The sequence below is a fragment of the Branchiostoma lanceolatum genome, chromosome 19 (assembly GCF_035083965.1).
Source record: "Branchiostoma lanceolatum isolate klBraLanc5 chromosome 19, klBraLanc5.hap2, whole genome shotgun sequence".
Classification (NCBI taxonomy): domain Eukaryota; kingdom Metazoa; phylum Chordata; class Leptocardii; order Amphioxiformes; family Branchiostomatidae; genus Branchiostoma; species Branchiostoma lanceolatum.
In genome coordinates this window covers 8,305,258-8,324,401 of record NC_089740.1, presented here as the reverse complement: position 1 = coordinate 8,324,401, position 19,144 = coordinate 8,305,258, and the positions used below count along the sequence as shown (strand labels likewise).

Here is a 19,144-nt window from a genome sequence, read left to right as displayed (position 1 = left end):
TCAAAGAGCATTTAGCTGTTATGTTGCAGGGTTAACATGAAACCCTTCACTTGTTCTTGTCAATGCAGCGGTTGAGTGTCAAAATCTGACAGCCCCGTTGAACGGTAGTCTGACTCCTGCCGAGGAGAACACCTTTCCAGGCGTGGTGACGTTCAGATGTGACCGTGGATACGTCATAGACGGCAGTACCAGTGTTACCTGCCAGGCGGACGGAACCTGGAGCTCTAGCGTTCCAGACTGTAATGGTAGGAAAATCAAGACAGCTGCAAAATGCAGGGGATACGAGCCTGAGAGATGTTCTCCAATCGTATAGTTCTACATGATTTAAGAAGAACATACATGGAAGTAAGAAAATTCAGACAACTACAAAATGTATGTGATATATAAGCTCTAAAGTTTTTCACCCTTCGTATAGTTCTACATGATTTAAGAAGAACATACAGGGAAGTAAGAAAATTCAGACGACTACAAAATGTATGTGATATAAGCTCTAAAGTTTTTCACCCTTCGTATAGTTCCACATGATCTAAGAAGCATATAAAGAGAAGCTATTTTGACCAGTAAAGCCTTGCAGGTGCAGTAGAGTAGAGCTATTATTTAGTATCAGGTAACGGTGTGGCCAAATTGTTTCTTTATTTTGCATCCTGTAGATAAAAATGCCTGTTTGAATCGTCCGTGTGTTGATGAAGCCACTTGTACGGATAATCCCGCTCCTGCTCTTGATGCGACTTGTACCTGCAAGCCTGGATATACAGGAGATGGTCTCTTTCGTGGAACTGGATGTTCAGGTATTCCTTTTTGGGTAGAGCTTTTAAACGCTATCATTCAATCAATTCCAGTTTTCACACAGCGTGCCAACGCATAGCATTAATATTGCTGTACTAGATTTCTTGAAATATTTCAAATTTATGTTGTTCTCAAATTGTTTCTGTGTCCAAAGTTTGGCATGCACAAAGCTAGTTCTAGAACCATGAGTTACCTCTTTTGTAGATATTAGACATAAATCATATAATATGTCTTTGAAATATTTCCTTTAGTTGTGTCGGATTGGTCAAACTTCAAAATGAATATCATATTCTAAAATTTCTATAACTTTCAAAAAGGAATAACAACCCATCCACCGGCGTACACAACAACCAGCATCCGCCCACCTGTCACGTGTTTAGGACCCTGCCACGCCCAAGCCTCCTGTCTAGATGTCAGGCCGGGGCCAACCTGTAGATGTAACAGCGGATGGGTCGGAAATGGATTCAGATGTGTTGGTAAGTATCACAAAGTGCACTCAAAAAATGAAAATTGCCTGTCTTTGAAACCATCAATACTTTTACCAATTTAGCATTTAAGATAACTGGAAAGATCGGCGAACTGTCTATCAAAGAGTAGAAAAGTAATGCAAGTTGTATCATAGCAGGTTCGTTTTTAAGAGCACACAGGTTAAGGCAAAGGTTGCTGTTCCGAATTGTGCGTCTGAGTTGATTTCAAGATGACCACCCCCTTGGAAGTCCGTCAGAAGCAAATATCATGCCTGACATGGTGAAACTTGAATTACATTTCGATCCGCTCTCGTAAAAGACGTTTGTACACTAAATTTGATCTTGTCTGACATGTTTTTGGCACAGATCTAGACGAGTGCAGCTTATCTGAGAGACCCTGCAAAGGATCCCGGGAACGCTGCTTTAACACAGTAGGAAGCTACCGATGTGACTGTCTTCCGTGGCTCATACGCTACCAGGGCAGCTGTACAGGTATGTACGGAGCCTTCAGGTGTTTCCTTTGTCTAGACGACTTTATATACTTCTGCCTTGTCAGTAAACGCGCATCTTCAAATGCGTATGCCACTGTCCGGGCTGTCCATTCGTGGTTGCAGTATGATCTATTTACTTACAAAGTACTTTCAATTGACAGAACAGTTTTCTTGGTTAGGAGAATTGAAGCTGAAGTCCAAAGTCTTTGCCTTTGTATAAAGCTACACGACAAGAACGATTATTGTAGCACGATATTACAGTTTGATATACAATAGTAATACGTATGGCCATTGACTTACTTCGTGATTTTGCACATCATTACAGCTTTGAACAGGTTCTACGTCCGCCTTTTATACAATGCCAGTTTTGACTATGAACCAGAAAAGCACTCGCCAAGTGGAGTGCAGTATGAAAGGAGCAGGAAAGAACACTTAAATCACGTAAGTATGATGTCTATATACTGCCTTTAGTGCCTTGTACAGAATTTTTTTTAAATATGAATCAGCTTTAAGCTGGCGTCTCATAAAACAGACTGAGTCATAAATACTTACTTGTCAAGTCCTTAAAAAGTACCTGTCATTCTCTTTGACGTCTTCTAAAGATCTAAATTGCCTCTCATGAGTAGATTCTAACGAATCAAAAGCACAGCATTATTGTTGACTTGTAATTCATACATATTCATTGTAAAAAATAGTGTAGCACCATAATTACGACGATCTCTAATATTTTTTTGCTGTACAGTTCAGCTACATGGTGGATTCCATCATGGAAACCAGAAGATTTGGGACTCCAGGGTTTATAAGGTTTGAGAGAGGCAGCTTGATTGCCTTTCAATCATTGACACTTGTTGAAGGGGAAACACCTTTGTTACCCGCAACTGTGGAGGGACATTTACAGAACTACATCAACGATACTGCGGGGAATTCATCGTTCCCGTTCCTGGGAGCAACGGTAACAGTAACAGGTACTTGTTGTATTGTTTGTAGCAGTAAATGCTATCTCAGAAGTGTTGAAGACATTAAAGCTTTCACTGTGTAACATAAGTTTGGTGTTTCTGTGACCCTCTATCATCTTCCGCAGGGCAATAGAACAAAAAGGAAGGTGATAGATGGTCACCAAAACTTTAGCTCTTGTCAATATGTTGTTGTGAATAAAGAAATTTGTTACTCAGTCACTTATCATACGATTTATTCACGGACTTAAGTCTAAAGGTTAAATATCTGAAACAGGGAACGTGTAAAGTACATTCTTCCTGATTGTCGTAACGGTTAGCTTCTCTAGCTCTGCGAATTAAGTACAACAATTCTAGAGCTTTTGATGTAATTATTATGTTTCTTTCTCCCCCTTTATCTTTATCTTTATTCTAATGATTAATTTCGACGGGTATTTGATATCAGAATATTCCTTTTGCTCCTCAGATTTCGATGAGTGTCAGGAAAGAACGGCGACTTGTCCTTACGGCTCTACCTGTGTGAACACACCTGGTGGATACGGATGCACCTACTGCACACCTGAGGTGACCATCTCTGGCGGTGGGATGTCCACAACTCGCAGTAGAGCATTCAGGCTGAACAGTCGGTTTGGCGTCGGTGCAAACTGCACTGAAACACGTGATGTAATGTATCAGTGGGAGTCATTGTCATCTGGTGGAAAACAATGGCAAGATCTTCCCGGCATTGTTTCCACAAAAGCGGACATCCTTGTTCCTTCCCGGACCCTTGAGTATGGGTTATACCTGTTCAGATTAACAGTGACTGTGAATGAGACCAACACAGGCGTCGTAGTGTCAAGTACAAGTACCAGTGCCTCAGTGGACATCAAGGCCTCCCCTCTCATCGCTGGTATCCTAGGAGGGTTCAGAAGACAGGTGGGTACGGGGAGGGTCACGTTGGATGCGGCTACGCTGTCATCTGATCCGGACGGAGTCATATCAAAGAGCAAGGATCTCGACTATCGCTGGTCCTGTAACTCTACTGGTGAGTGTTGTTGTATACAAGCACGCGTGGTCTTCTCCATCGCTTAGAAATGAGGAAGTGTAAACTTAATGTTTTAGCTTTCAATGATACCATATTGGGTGAAGTTATATTACCTTAAGTATGTCATACCGTTTGAAATTATATGCTCTCTCTATATCGTGGCTGTTTTGCTTCTGTGTAAGTGTTTAGATGTATCTGACTTAATGAATCATTACAGATCCCGAATGTCTTCTTCCTTTACGTATTTTTAGTGACTTGACTATGTAAACAATGCTTCTCCATAACATTGTGTTGCATGCAACAAAAACGAGTTTAACCCACACATTAATACAGATGGAGTTTGCCCTGCACTGAACGGAGGTACTGACGGCCTACTTACCGTGACCCTTGACCTTGAAACGCTCCACTCCGAGCTTACCTTTACCGTGGAGGTGTCTGCACCAATCAGGAACAGTGTCTCTGCAAGTCAAATCATAGAGGTTGTTCGTTCAACCATTCCGCTAACATCGATCATGTGAGTATGCAATTTATTTAGTATCTTAACCATTTTCTTTTAATACTACAAATGGACCTAACGAATGGTGATTAAGTTTTGGGTTCCTAAACAACATCCTTTCCACATGAACTGTCAACATCTTAGAATGAGTTTCTGCTGCTCCTACTCTATGCCTTCAGTATAACTCTCACTTCACCTCAACGGTCCCATGGCTATTCAGCAGCCGTAGGGGCAGCATAGCGTTCAACATAACTATGCCATTAAGAGGGTATAATCAAACAGCTACACAGATTCTATAGAGGATATCTTGCAAGCTATCTGGATGTAGGTTAGTAATCTTCAAGACTTAGCGTCTTTATCAGTTATTGTTTCTGTTTGAACGTTTACAGTTGTGACGCAACCTACGGGACCTGTGGTCCCAAAATCAACTCTGGAGAAAAGATGAGACTGTCCGTGCTGTGCAGCAACTGTCGAGCAGATCCCAACAAGTACAGACACAACTGGACATTGGTGCAGACACAGGGAGTAGCTTGGACGAACGATGACTGGAACATGAACATTCTAAACGACAGGAGTCAAGACCACGTTTCATTCAGGGCCGGGGTCTTCAATACGGTACGTACGGAATCTGTTTTTTCTAATTTAGATGCTAACAATCTGCTAATTTCAACATACATAGTTCTTGCACGAAATGCCTTTTTCATTATGTTTTTACGAGTGAATCCATCTAGCTTTTTATGAATGTTGTATCATGTCTTTATTTTCTTTTTTTTCATCTTCAAATTTTGCCATGATTTGACTAGAGTTATCAATGGGTAAATGTAATCTATTCTTATAGATTACACACATATTTACGTCACATAACCACTTTACAATTCTCCCTCATTTAATACATATAAGCAGCAGGGGACGTATACTGTAACTGCTATAGTGACAGACAGTAACACAACTGAATCTGGTTCTGCCGAGTACTCCTTCACGTTGAATGAATCACCGACTGTTGGAGACTGTGCTGTCCACGCTTCAAATACGTCAGAAGGCTTTTTTGAGATACAGTGTCAAGGTACTAGTAACAGATTCAACTAAAAGTCATATCCAGGTTCAGCTTTTTTGCCATTTTTTTTACATATGGCAGTTAATTACAGTTATACTGCTGATTTTGAACCTACCGGTACAGTTTCATGTACTACATTTTACAGCGTACTGTACTGCTGAAATACTCCATAAGTGGTACATTGATGGACTTACAATCCTTATCATGGATGAAGTAATCCTGTAACGTTAGTTAAACGTCTATATAAATAACGTCTTTGAATTTGACCCAAAAAAACAGTAGCTTAAAGTAAACCAAGATATAGTTTAATCATCAATTGTGGCCAATTCTCATCTAGCTGCTGAAAATTGACAAAGTTGTGTAGCAATCAGACATGACATGTGGTTTCTTGGAAATATGACACTGTCCTCCAGGCTTCAGCGATCCGGATCTGCCACTGCGCTATGACTTTGAGTACACTGCAGCGGATGTCAATGTTGCCTCCGTCAATTCCACTGCCATCATCAACCAGCACCTCTTGTACAGTGGACCGGTCAGTTATTTGCTCTTATCATCTTTCAATGGGTTACCTCTCTATACTTAAGCTCTTTACAAAATAAGTGTGGTTAAACCACCGTGTCACGCGTGTATGATGATGCTTTCTATTTATTATCTGTCCCACGTCATGGCCATAGGGAAATGACCAATGATATCTCGACTTAGTCTTAAAGATTTATAAATAAGATTTTAGATTGCATTGATAGGTCTAGAAAAAGGCCTATTTGGTGATGCTGTTCTTTGAAGTGCATTATGTTGCAATAGTGAATGTCCATGTGTTTTGTAGGAACTAATTACCAGCACTCTCTTTAAAGTTCATCTGTTGGTAGAAGTCATTCAGTATCAAAGTTAAACTATAATTTCCAACACAAGTGTTTGGAATTACCAGTGGATCGCTCTTTCCAGTGGATTGCTCATACCATGATAAGTACTGGACTTGATAAGTCGCAAATGTGGATAAGTCCAAATACCTGTGTTGGAAATAATAGTTGAACTTTGATACATAATTACCAATGTCTCCTGTGGGTGAGTGGTAAATCACTTAATTAAACATCTTTTCACGATTGATCATGACCCAGGTCTCCAGCACCCCTCCAATCAGACTGCCTACAGGAAACCCAGACGATGACTACGAGTTGGAGGTCGTCATCCGTGTGACGGACGTCTTCGGGGCCTTCGCAGTCACAAGGGTTATAACAAATGTAAGAACTTATCATCCATGTCATGTACACAAATGATATTTCCAAAAAGGATTTACGTAGAATCTGTACGTAATATACTTTGTTAGGGTTTTGATGATACAGTATAGGATTAGGCTATGTAGGATTTCTTCTACTTTTGCTGTGTCAATAACTTTTAATCATACCTAGCTTGAGAAAGCTTGTGGGTGTTGTTGCATGCACAGTGTAGAACTCCATGTATTCTTTCTACTTTGATCGTTATTTTGTGATTAGTGAGTGTATGTGCTTGTTCACATACAGAAATTAAAACCTTTTTGGTTGCTTCTTTTTTGCTCATAAAGAAATTCACCATCAAAGATTTTATCATTTCCAGGTAAGGCCACCCGAGGAAGTGGATGAGTTTGTGGAGACCGTTTTAGAAAGGTTGGACGTCGATGACGTACAACAGACTACGTCATCCATCTCAAGTGCTGCATCTGTGCTGAACGTCGCTAACGCAACAGACGTCGAGAATAATACAAGAACCGAGGTTTGCTTCTCGTCAATTCACTTTGTGTAGAACGTCATGCTTCCCCTACAGCAACTATTGGGATGATAATGATGATGATAATGACGATGATGACGATGATGATGATGATGATGATGATGATGATGACGATGATGATGATGGTGGTGGTGATGCTGATGACATTTTACATTGCAAATCTTGCATGACATACACAAATAACAGCTGAATCCAGTTATTAGAGAGTAATTTTGATGCCCATTACACTAGAAATAGAGGAAACTTTATCTACGTGAACGTGTGGAGATACTAGTGTATACAAACATTAAATAGTTACCCAAAGGCAGAAAGCCAGACGCGTTAATGTACATTGAATTCATTTCTAACCAGCGTGGTGTAAACTACACTACACTGCATTACATCATATACTCACATCTTTAATATTGTGCGATGTTGACCACACAGGCCCGGGATCAGATGGTGGATATTCTGGAGAAGTTGCAGGTGCTGGACGTGCAGCAGGTGAAACAGGTGTCAGGCACGCTGGAGCACGTGACCAATAAGCCGGAGGAACTATCGGACGAGTCGCAGGTAGGGTTGGAGCTAAGGCCATATTTTATTTGTATCTTTGAGAAATGTTTTTTGGGAAGGAAAGTGCGCTGCTAATTGGGACTTTCTACAATCAATGACAGATATTTTGAGAGTAAGGTATCTTCTGTTACTTTATTCTGACAGGTAAAGGCTGCCGACACTTTGAAGAAGTTAGAAGAGGTGCTGACGACAAAGTCATCGGAAGTTGGGACGGAGGAACTAGAAAGAATAGCTGCCCATCTTGTAACAGGTAAGAAATTCTGGAAACGAGCAAAAAGACACTGAAGTTACCAATTATACGCACACAAAAATACTCTCTTTGATACAATGGTCCCAAAATCATATTCCTCACTACTAATCCAATCCAATCCAATCAAATGAAGAAGCATCCAGCAAAGCATATTCTCTTTGTTAATCAAATTAGGCCTGATGTGTTTCTTTTGTCTTATAGGAGCTGTCAATGTCTTGGAAGCGTCAAGTGAAAGCGCAGAAAAGCAGAGGGAAGAGGCACAACTTCAGAACAGGACAACAGACTTTGAAAAGGTGACATTACCTAACACAAGATCTATTCTTTTCAATTACATTTCATTTCTCTAATAGTATGTTGCCATATACGTTGATACCATGTAATACGATTTGTCATTTACTCTGACATTACCAGAACGAACAGGCCACCACCACTGCTTTTGAAACAATCGACAACCTAGCATTGACGATGATATCGAGGAAGAACCGGGACGAGAAACCGACTCTGGTCAAGGCTAACGAGTTCCTGATGTCCCTGGCGAGGTCCAGCTGTGACGGACTCGGGGCACGGCTCATACAGACACAGGAGGACACCAGGGCGTACTTCCAGATACCCGAAAACACCACTACGAAACTATGTGTCAACGGCACGGTGGGATCTCAGGTTTGGAAAACACATACTTCCTAGAAAAACTAATACAAGGTATTTGAAATACTATTCCATGGCAAAAGCCCCATGGTCAATTTTAACATAAATAGGGTTCCTTTGAAAATCATTATTTTAATTGAAGGGATATAAACGTGCAGATACAAAAAATAAAAGATGACAATATGGTGTACCTAATGTCGCGATACTCACCAATTCACACGCTCGATAGAGATGAGGTTTTTTTGTTTTGTTTTAGATTGACAGACAATGAGAATATTTGCAACATCAGACCCTGGTTTTAGCCCATATATGAGATTTTTTTTGTCTTGTATGTTCCAGACTTATTTCACACCACAAAACCCATTCGAGTACGCCGACAACGCCAGGGACGTCAGAACGGCGGTTCTGGGGCTCACCGTTCTCGGGAAAGGACAGAAAGTTTTTGTTAGCAACCTTGAGAAGGACGAACGGATCGAATCAATAAATCCAGTAGTAAACAAAGCAAGACTTGTGAACGGTACAGCCACATCATCTAACAGTGGACAAATATCGGTAGGTTACATGTTATTTCTTTACTCTACTCTAATTTTACTAATAACCTTACATGGGGTACTTGCAAAGACTATTGAACCAGTTAAACGACTCCACAACATTCTTCCGGAAACATTGGATTTTTAGACAGGTCAAAGGTGAATCGAAGTCTATCCCGCCCCTCGTCCTATATTCCACGTTTTCTCTTTTATTGTTGATTGGCGCAGAAAATCCTGGTACCAGATTTTCCTTTTTATTAAAGATGTTTCATGAGATGTTCGGATAAATACTCTAAGGTTGATTTTTTTATAATGCCGTTGGATTAAGATTTCTGGTGGTGTTTATTCCAACAGTTGCATAACTTCAACACGACAGAACCAGGTGTGGCCTTCTACGTCCGCGTCATCCCTGACGTCAGCAGTGACGACGTCAACGTCACGTTAAGGGTTTACCTGAAGCGTGGTGCCGTGGTATCACCTGGCGACTACAGTCATAACGTTACACTGACACGGACAGGGTACACTTCAGCAGGAAGACCTGTGGCATCCATGCAGCCGTTCACGTGGTTTCTAAACCAGACTGCCCTGAACATCAGTAATGAACAAGAGACGTGGGCTCTAGGTGAGTAAACGCGTTAATATTACGTTTCCATGTCTAAAGTATTTCAGTTGTCTACATGCACTTAATCTGCGCTGTTCAATCGTTCAGTCTCCATAAAGACTATGCGAATCTGAGTTGCTCCATGGTACTAGTATTATGTTGAACTTAAAAGATAATCCATGCTTTAATTGCTTTAACACAGGAATCCAAAGAGTTCCGACCGTTGACGAGAATGGTCAGACATCAGCCTCAAGTGTTCGCTACAACATCAGCATAACTGTATCCAAATGCATCTTCTTCAATCAAACGACAAGACTTTGGACGGACAATGGATGTGAGGTGGGCGGTAGAAAAGTGATAATTTTCTGTGCTTGATTAGATATCCATTTGCATTTCCTATGGTCTATAAGCTCTATAAGCTCTTGCAATTCAGCCCCTGGCTGCGAAGAATAGTAGTCGGCCCACCCAATAGCAATAAGAATAAAGCATACCTCTCTTCATATATATCATCGGATTTTCATTATTTTGGTAACTTCAATGTGAATCGATTTTCCTCTTTCTCTCTCTACTAAGACCCCCCTTTCTATTCGGACCGCCATCTTGCTGCGACCTGACCTAGAGCTTTGTTTCTCTTGACAAATAATTGGAATATCATGCAAAATGTAAAAGTATGACTGCAATAAAACTGGCTACAAAACATGTTAAGCGTAAAAAGATCTGAGTTGAGCGCCCTGTTAAATTTGAGGTCGCAGCGAGGTCGCCACGTGGACATTGGGTGTTACCAACGCTGGCATCCTTCTAATTATAAACTGACCAATTTCACATCTCCGTTTCCATTATCTTTAAGGTTGGACCCCAGTCGACCGATGAGCAGCTACACTGCATCTGTGACCACCTGACGGCCTTCGCTGGTTTCGTGGCGCCCAACCCGCTGGATTTGGGGCGTTCCTTCACCTTTGACCTGCAGAGAAGTCTGATCGCCCTCGTGACCGTGTGCGTCGTGATGGCCCTGTACATCGTGGCGGTCTTCATCGGGAGAAGGGCGGACCTGGCTGATGAACGGAAGGTTACTGAAAGTTTCCTTATTTCGAAACAAGCTCTTTGATTAATGTTGTTGATGAAATATCATTTGACTGCAGATTCATTTGCTTATCTATTTGACCTAGACGGTCGCCGTGATTGCGGCAAGTGGTTACGAGTTTGGATCCCAGTTTTGGATGCACGTTCTTTGTTAGCATTCCAGTTGCCTTTTGTCATGGTACGGTATACATGTACTATCGATTTGTATATATTTCTTCTGGCATGCTACAACCTTGAATTTGAGTGGCAGCTATTGGGCCCTACAAGAGTGGTATAGGTTTGGGTCCCTTAGCAGCTTGTTTGTTGATGTTGATGTTATGCTCTTTCTCCTTACATCTAACAGCGGCAGAAGAAAGCACACAAACAACTGTCGAAGACCACGAAGGGAAAGGGGTTCCTGTCTCATCACTTGTGGGTGTCTGTAGTGAAATTTCCTTCCAACCACTTCACCCGTGTGCAGAGGATCTCCTGCTGTCTGTCCCTCCTCATGTCCTTCATGTTAGTCAACATCATGTTCTACCGGGGAGACAGGAACTTCCTGTCAAAGGTCACGATAGGGGACATCGAGTTGGAACTGCCCTTCAGCTTGACTACGGTAAGTCTGCTTTTTCTAAGCATTTTATATACATAAGTGTTTTAAAGGATTATTTCATTTTTATTTAGATCAAACAATATTAACAGAATATGAACTAACATACCGGGAGAAACCAAGTCTGCTTTTTCTAATATTTTAGGTATTTTTATATACATCAAGACAATATATGAACAGACAGTGATTAACATACCAGGACAAAACAAAAACACTGCTGATTTGAATAATACATAAATATGTCTAAATGGAGAAACAATAACGTAAATTAATTTACCATTGTCTTGCGAAGATTAACATAGCCGATTGATCGGACGGTCAACTCAGATAAGATAGTGATAACCAATTATTAAGCAGGTAAGGAAGCTGCTGTCAGTTTAACTGGTTAAGTGAATTTGACTTCCGAATTTTGAACACCGGCAGTGAAAGGAAGATACATGCGCTTGGTTATTCTAATTTATTTATCTAAATATCAATGTCCCTTTCAGTTCATCATCGGCCTAGAGAGCTCCCTGATAGCTCTTCCGATAAACGTCCTCATCGTGGTGCTTTTTCGGTACTCTGGGACAAGGCAGAAATCACCAAAGTCAGCAAACGCGTCCAAACCGAAGGGAAAGGAAAGTTACGGCGTCCCCCGTAAGGGTCAGCACGGCGCGGAGCTTGTTCTACCGCGCTACCTGCCGAAGGGTGAAGACGCCGAGTCGAAGTTTGACGCAGAGTACACGGCCGACCCGTCCGTCTATATCGAGAAGTTAAAGAAAGAAGGAGGTGAGGGATAAAAATTGATCAATGAGATTTGCTTGTCGACAATCATTTTGGTACAGTGTATGACAACGACTATTCAACAGCAATACTACAAGGCTAATCCATCCCACATATGTGTAATATTATCGTCATACATGTATGATTTGGTCTGGTTTATGGAATGAACTGCAAAGAAATTGACCTATGTAGGCTGATATGATAGTTGGGCATGATGATAGTACACGCAAGACATCCGTCAGTGAACTTTGTCTTAGTGGAACAATCTCTATCAGCGTTCCTATCTCTTTACGTGGACATGTTTTTCGGGTTGACACCTTCTAGATACCTCATGCCAATTCTAACAAGGGGAGATTGTTTCGATTGGGCGCGGTAGATAGGAAATATCTCATGCACTCTGATATGATAACGTGCCAATGGTAAGAAACAATAAAAACATCAATATCAATCTCTTAACGTGTGTTTCAGCTCTGAAGAAAGTTGATACTAGATACATCGTGAAGAAAGAAGGGTCGAAGGTTACCGTGACCCACAAGCCGTACCGGCCGTTTCCTTGGTGGTGCCGCATAGTAGGTGAGATGGTCTCGTCAACTGTTCATCAGCTAGTTGTTGATTTTTGTTTGCCGTATTCTACAGACACAGTAGATAGATAAATAGCACATGTAGTAATAGTACTATCTAGAAATTTCCTGTCGAAATGTCTGGCTAACACCGTTCATAAGGGCCACCTGTACGATCAGAATTGTGGGGTCTCAGGGTGACCATTTCTACAGTAACTGATCCGTTTCTCCTACAGCCTGGCTCCTGGTGGGTGCCACAGTTCTAGTGTCCGGTTCCTTTACTGTCCTGTATGGTAACGACTATGGCAGGGCCAAGTCTCAGGCCTGGATCTTCATGTTAAATGTAGTTTAGTTTAACATATCTAACCTATTTCTCCTACAGCCTGGCTCCTGGTTGCTGCCATAGTTATAGTATCCGGTGCCTTCACTGTCCTGTACGGTAACGACTACGGCAGGGCCAAGTCTCAGGCCTGGCTCTTCGCCTTCCTCATCTCCTTCCTGAGTGACGTCATCATCCTCCAACCCGTGAAGATCATTCTGGTCAGCATCTTCTTCAAGCTCGTTACCAAGGTAAATTGATTCTTATCACCGAAGTAGAAAAAGGACGCAAGTAAACACATTGTCTTTTAAAGGTTGTGAATTTCCACATTTTCTGACAAAATCGCAAAATTAAGAAAGGTGCAAAGCTTTTATCAGCTTCATGTAGGAGACTTTGTTTTCGGTGCCGTGTGTATGTTTGTTTGTGGACAATACTTTGACGCAGATACCTTGCTTACATTGTGATGGCATTTGATGAACTTTGTAGGTACATAATGTAATTTTGTAGATGCGCTTTGTTTGTGGGTATCCAATCGGTTTTCGCTACTGATGTGGAAGTCGATGATAATTGATGCTTTAAGTGTTTGATCATTAAGATGTTCAATCTAGACGTTGCTGCTATGTTGTCGATATTACGTCTTTGTTTCAATCTTTCATTATTTTGTTGTTTGTAGAAAACTAAAGTTACTCCTGAGACCATCTCCATAATACAGCGTCGGATGGATGTCATGGAAGAGACAGTTTGGGTGAGTTTGGATCATTAAGTCATTTCTGTTTGTATTTGCTCCTGTCATGCCAACTGACCTGCATCTAGTGAAAAGCATAGTATTGCGTAGATATGCTATAGTTTTGTGCACATTTCTGTATTGTAGGATACGGTCTATGCGCCAGGTTCAAATAAATCTACCCCTCTCTCTCTTTCTCTCTCACTACACGTAGTCGCAGAAAAATTTCCTTATCACACATAAAAAAGTGTATACACAAAAATAAAAGGTACATTTGGGATTCTAGATTTCAAATACTATTGTATACAACATACGGTCATTTTATCATATTTGTCAATAATTCCTTTTTTTATTTCTTCTCTTCGCCAGGAACGAAGGAGAAAGAAACTTCTTCAGTTGTACAAGGATCGTTATGTCAGAGACCCAGTCTCACTACGCAATCACGGCAACATTGACAACAAATCGGTCAGCAGTTATAGTACATATGGGGGAGATTTCGGACATCGAGACGAGTACTCAGATCAGTACCTCATGTCCAGACGTACCTCCTTGAACACGTCTGAAAGATCCTTCACCGACGTGGCCTTTGAAAAAGACTTCGGACGACGAGACTTGTACCGAGACCGGTATCTCTCCCCTCTCCACGGTACCAGCCAAACGTCAGACAGAACTGTCAGTGATGAGTTGTCTGTTGAACGTGCCGACCATCCTCAGTATCTCGCGCCCCTCCCCAGTTACGTCAAAAGGGCATGGAGTCCTTCGAACGATGACGTCTCTGAAGAAGATACCCCACAAGGGGACGGTTACATTACCTTTTCCTGAGACATTTTACTTGTTTTTTTATTATTTTTGTTTGCTTGTTTCCCTATTCAGTTAACTGCCTTGAGAAATGAAACACCAGTTTCATACATTAAGTACAGACTACGTCAGTCCAGACTGATAGGTTTGATCCACGCACAGCTTAATGTATACTAGCGGAAGGAAGACAAATTAGTCATAGAATCCTAAATAGTGGCTAGATATACATCTATTATTGCTACGGGACTGATACTGACAATTGTATCAAAAATATACTTTAGCTTAGATATGGAATGACAATTCTGAAGTTTCTATTGCTCAACCATTGTACATATCAAGAGTCTTCCTGCAAATGACTCTGTAAGGAGTCTTCCTGCAAATGACTTTGTGAAACTCCATGAACTAGAGTCTGTTGCCCTAGATGTGGGATTCGACGTAATTGCGCTAACAGAAACTTGGTGTGATGAATCCATCCCTGACTCAGATATTACATTGTCATCATATCAATCCCCGTTACGACGGGACCGCAATAGGCATGGGGGTGGGGTTGCGCTTTATGTATCAATTAATTTGTCATGTAAAAGAAGGTCTGATTTGGAAACACTCGGTTCCGAATCAATCTGGTGCGAGGTCAGAATAAGAAATTGGGATGTTTATATTTGCGCATGCTACAGACCACCTGGCCAGAATGTGAAGGAACGCTCAGCATTCATAGACCACCTGCAACGGTCTGTAGATACCGTTATGGCCAGTGGACCTTCCGAGCAAAGTGTAATTGTCTTACTCGGTGATTTTAATGGCAGCTCAGATAATGCAGCTGGTATAATAAGCAGTTTCGTGTCTGATAACAACTTTACTCAGTTGATATCAGAACCTACTCGCAGTACCAATACGTCATCATCGGTGCTTGATCTCATTATCACTGACTCACCTGGTCTTTTCGTGGACCATGGTACTTACCCTCCCCTGGCTAACTGCGACCATTCTCTTACTTATGGTATAATGTCTGTCAAGATCCCCAGAGCCAAAGCCTATAAACGAACTGTTTTTGACTTTACGAATGTTGACTATGAAGAACTTAACTCGAAGATTTTTGATGTAGATTGGAATTCCGTGATATCGGAACACATTCCAGACGTGAACGCCTCAGCCGAGGCTTTCATGGCAACTCTCACTAATGTCATAAAGCTGGTCATTCCTAGTAAAGTAGTCACCATTCGTCCTAGAGACAAGCCCTGGATGACATGTGAGATTAGGTGCTTGCTTAGGAAAAAGAGGCGACTGTACAGAAAACACAAAAGAACTAAAAACCCAAGTTTGTTTTGTGCCTATAAACAAGTCCGCAATCAGTGTACAGATTTGATTAGACAAGCAAAGAGAAATCATCGGGATAACCTTTGTCTCGACCTTGCCAATCCAACTCTGAACCCCAAAAAATGGTGGTCCGTCTCCAAGGAAATCTTCCTTGGTAAGACCGATCGTGTTTTACCTTCTCTACTTGAAAATGGCACTGTTATATCGGAAGACAAGGCTAAAGCCGATATTCTTAATTGCTACTTTGCAGCTCAAACAAACCTTAATACCGAAGGCGCCTCTTTTCCCAACTTTGTACTCAGAACAGACTTATCTATCAACTCAATTACTTGTTGTCCCGCAGATGTGTACAAAGTAATATCAGACCTTAACATTAATAAGGCTACTGGTCCTGATGGCCTGAGTAATAGACTGTTGAAGAGTATTGCGCTTTCAGTATCCGAACCACTGTCACACTTGTTTAATGTTTCATTGAAATACGCCTGTTTCCCGTCTATTTGGAAACTTTCTAATGTCGTCCCTGTGTATAAGAAAGGCGATAAGCAGGCGAAGGAAAACTACAGGCCTATTTCACTTTTATGCGCTGTCTCTAAAGTGTTTGAACGTATAGTTTATGTTCCATTATCTACCTATTTACATGGCAACAACCTGCTTACCGATCGAAATTCTGGTTTCACTCCCGGTGATTCAACTGTTAATTCATTGACGCACCTTGTTCACAAGCTACACAAAGCAGTAGACCAAGGTCTAGAAGTCCGTGCCGTCTTCTTGGATATATCCAAAGCTTTTGATAAAGTATGGCATGCTGGGCTTATTTTCAAGTTGCGTCAACTGGGAGTATCCGGATCACTTCTGGAATGGATTGAGTCGTACCTTACGAATCGAAAGCAGCGTGTCGTCATCAATGGGTCATGTTCCAGCTGGTTACCTATTGATGCAGGTGTCCCACAGGGGTCACTCCTAGGGCCACTTCTTTTTCTAGTTTTTATTAATGATCTGGTGGACAATCTGCTAACTGAAGCCAATCTTTTTGCTGACGACACGTCGCTGATGGAAATAGTTTTGGATCGTCTTGTCTCAGCAAACAGATTGAACCACGATCTTAAATTGGTGGGTGACTGGTCAGACCAGTGGTTGGTAACTTTTAACCCCCTCAAAACCGTACTAATGACATTTTCTATGAAAAAGATCAAGGTCCATCACCCACCGTTAGTGTTCAAGGGAGTTGAACTGAAGGAAGCTGATTGTCATAAGCACTTGGGACTACATTTAAAACGTGATTTGTCTTGGTCATACCATGTATCCGAATTAACATCCAAGGCAATGAAACGTATAAACCTTTTGAAAAGGATACAACATTTTGTTCCCCGGGGAACTCTGGAAACCTTGTATTTAAGTATGATTCGGCCATTAATCGAATATGCAGACGTTGTATGGTGCAGCCTCCTCGGCAAAGACTCAGATTTACTTGAATCTGTTCAAATATCTGCGGCACGGGTTTGTACTGGAGCCATGAGAGGCACTAAACACGAGTCTCTGTTAGCCGAGGTTGGTTGGGACACATTGGCTATTAGAAGACAAAAACATAAGCTGATTCACTTTTGGAAAATATTGAATGGTTTCGTACCACAATACCTTCAAGACCTCATCCCACCACGTGTTTGTGACATTGTCCCATACAATCTCCGTGCCAACCAGAATTTCACCTCCATTGTTTGTAAAACTGAAAAGTGTAAAAGATCTTTCTTGCCCTCAACTATTCACTTGGGGAATGAACTGCCCTCTAATGTCCAAGCATCGCTTACGATCAACGTTTATAAAAAGGAACTGGACTCACATTTCAATAGACCGATCAAACACCCTCACTTCTCTCACGGCCAAAGACATTATGCAGTTCATCTTACAAGGCTTCGTTTAAATTTCAGTCAGTTAAACCACCACCTATTTCTACACCATTGTATAGATTGCCCTACATGTAAATGTGGCCATTATAGTGAAACAACTGAACATTATCTCCTCCACTGCAAACTTTATACCACCCAAAGAAGTACCATGTTATCATCTCTATCCAACATAACTGACATTCAACAACTTAACGACAGCTCACTATGTTCTATTCTGTTACGCGGTTCCACTTCACTCTCATACTTACAAAACTGTAATATATTCGACATAGTTCATACTTACATCCACTGTACTGGAAGATTTATTCAGCGATAGATACCAACTTGTACTGTCTATTGTTAATTTTCTTTTATCCAGTTTGTATTTATGCATGTCATTATGTCTCTTTGTTGTATGTGTTGAGTAGAAGGCTTCATATAAGCAATCGCTTTCTGCCTTATACTCCATAAACATATACGAATAAAATAAAATATCAAGAATGTAATATCTGCAGGGAAACGCAAAGTATATATTTAATAGATCAGACAACAAATCAACGCATATCTGTCTATGTCTAATGGATATAATCTAGATATTGTATGTACGTTTACTTCGCATGATCTTTTATAGTTCAACCTTCAACTACTACTGGATCTTCAGAAGATCGTCGAAGAACCATATCCATAACCATTCAAAACGTTAATATCATTCCCACAAGAGAGTTATATCATATTCATCAATAGAGACATCATCATCATTATCATCATCGGCGACGCACATCAGTGACTGAATGTGCCGAGGAGGACTGCTATTGTTCTCCAGTGACTCTAGTACATGTCTGTTGCTAGCCGTATCAGGTCAAATACGAAAATCGTTGCACGGGATAGTACAGTAATCGTTGTTATGTTGTTGCTGTGTCTAGTCAAATGGAAATGAATCACGCATGTGCCTTGTGATAATGACTATTCATGTTTAACGAGCGATAGGTAAAGGCGCCTGCAGGCATTCTGAAGAGTCCAATTCAAATGACACGTCTACACATGTGACCTTCATGTGACCTAGCTAGATATATACATATATTGTTGGTTACGAAGTTATAGTTACAGTAGATAAACAAAACATAGCTGACGGGAGGAAAAAAATCACAATGTTGTATCATTCTTATTAGGATGAATTTAGACTTTTTCGGAGCACGTTTTCAGTCAATAACCTTCACGCATGGTGTCTGTTTTTCGCATATGCATCTTATTTACAGAATTCGTCACCTTTATAACTAATTGCCTACTACATACATGTATACACAATCAAAACTAGTCCAATGGTACTATTTGACAGGAACGTTGCAAGGTAAATTTGTCAAAACATCTGAATGTTAACGTTGTGCAAGTAAACTTATGAACGAGCTTCATTGAATAGTATCATCAGATAAGTAAATCGAGGGATATTAGAGTTTGGAATTTTTGTTTGTTTGCATATAAAATAGAAGTCTTCTATGCACTGTAAA

At 41.0% G+C, this 19,144-nt stretch overlaps 1 protein-coding gene across 1 annotated transcript; it reads left to right on the top strand.

Moving 5' to 3' along the window:
* The first annotated feature begins 53 nt into the window (after positions 1 to 53).
* On the top strand, positions 54 to 14,736 carry LOC136425031 (sperm receptor for egg jelly-like). Its single transcript, XM_066413751.1, has 27 exons — positions 54 to 245; positions 651 to 788; positions 1,104 to 1,262; positions 1,620 to 1,745; positions 2,070 to 2,185; positions 2,487 to 2,709; positions 3,164 to 3,721; positions 4,055 to 4,235; positions 4,607 to 4,832; positions 5,121 to 5,280; positions 5,685 to 5,803; positions 6,387 to 6,509; positions 6,862 to 7,017; positions 7,459 to 7,584; positions 7,729 to 7,834; positions 8,036 to 8,127; positions 8,246 to 8,494; positions 8,819 to 9,031; positions 9,364 to 9,631; positions 9,813 to 9,949; positions 10,458 to 10,676; positions 11,034 to 11,285; positions 11,768 to 12,047; positions 12,510 to 12,614; positions 12,984 to 13,171; positions 13,594 to 13,665; positions 14,014 to 14,736. The coding sequence occupies exons 6-27, from the start codon at positions 2,496 to 2,498 to the stop codon at positions 14,464 to 14,466; spliced, it is 4,497 nt and encodes a 1,498-aa protein (XP_066269848.1). The 5' UTR covers positions 54 to 245; positions 651 to 788; positions 1,104 to 1,262; positions 1,620 to 1,745; positions 2,070 to 2,185; positions 2,487 to 2,495; the 3' UTR covers positions 14,467 to 14,736.
* The last annotated feature ends 4,408 nt before the right edge of the window (positions 14,737 to 19,144 follow it).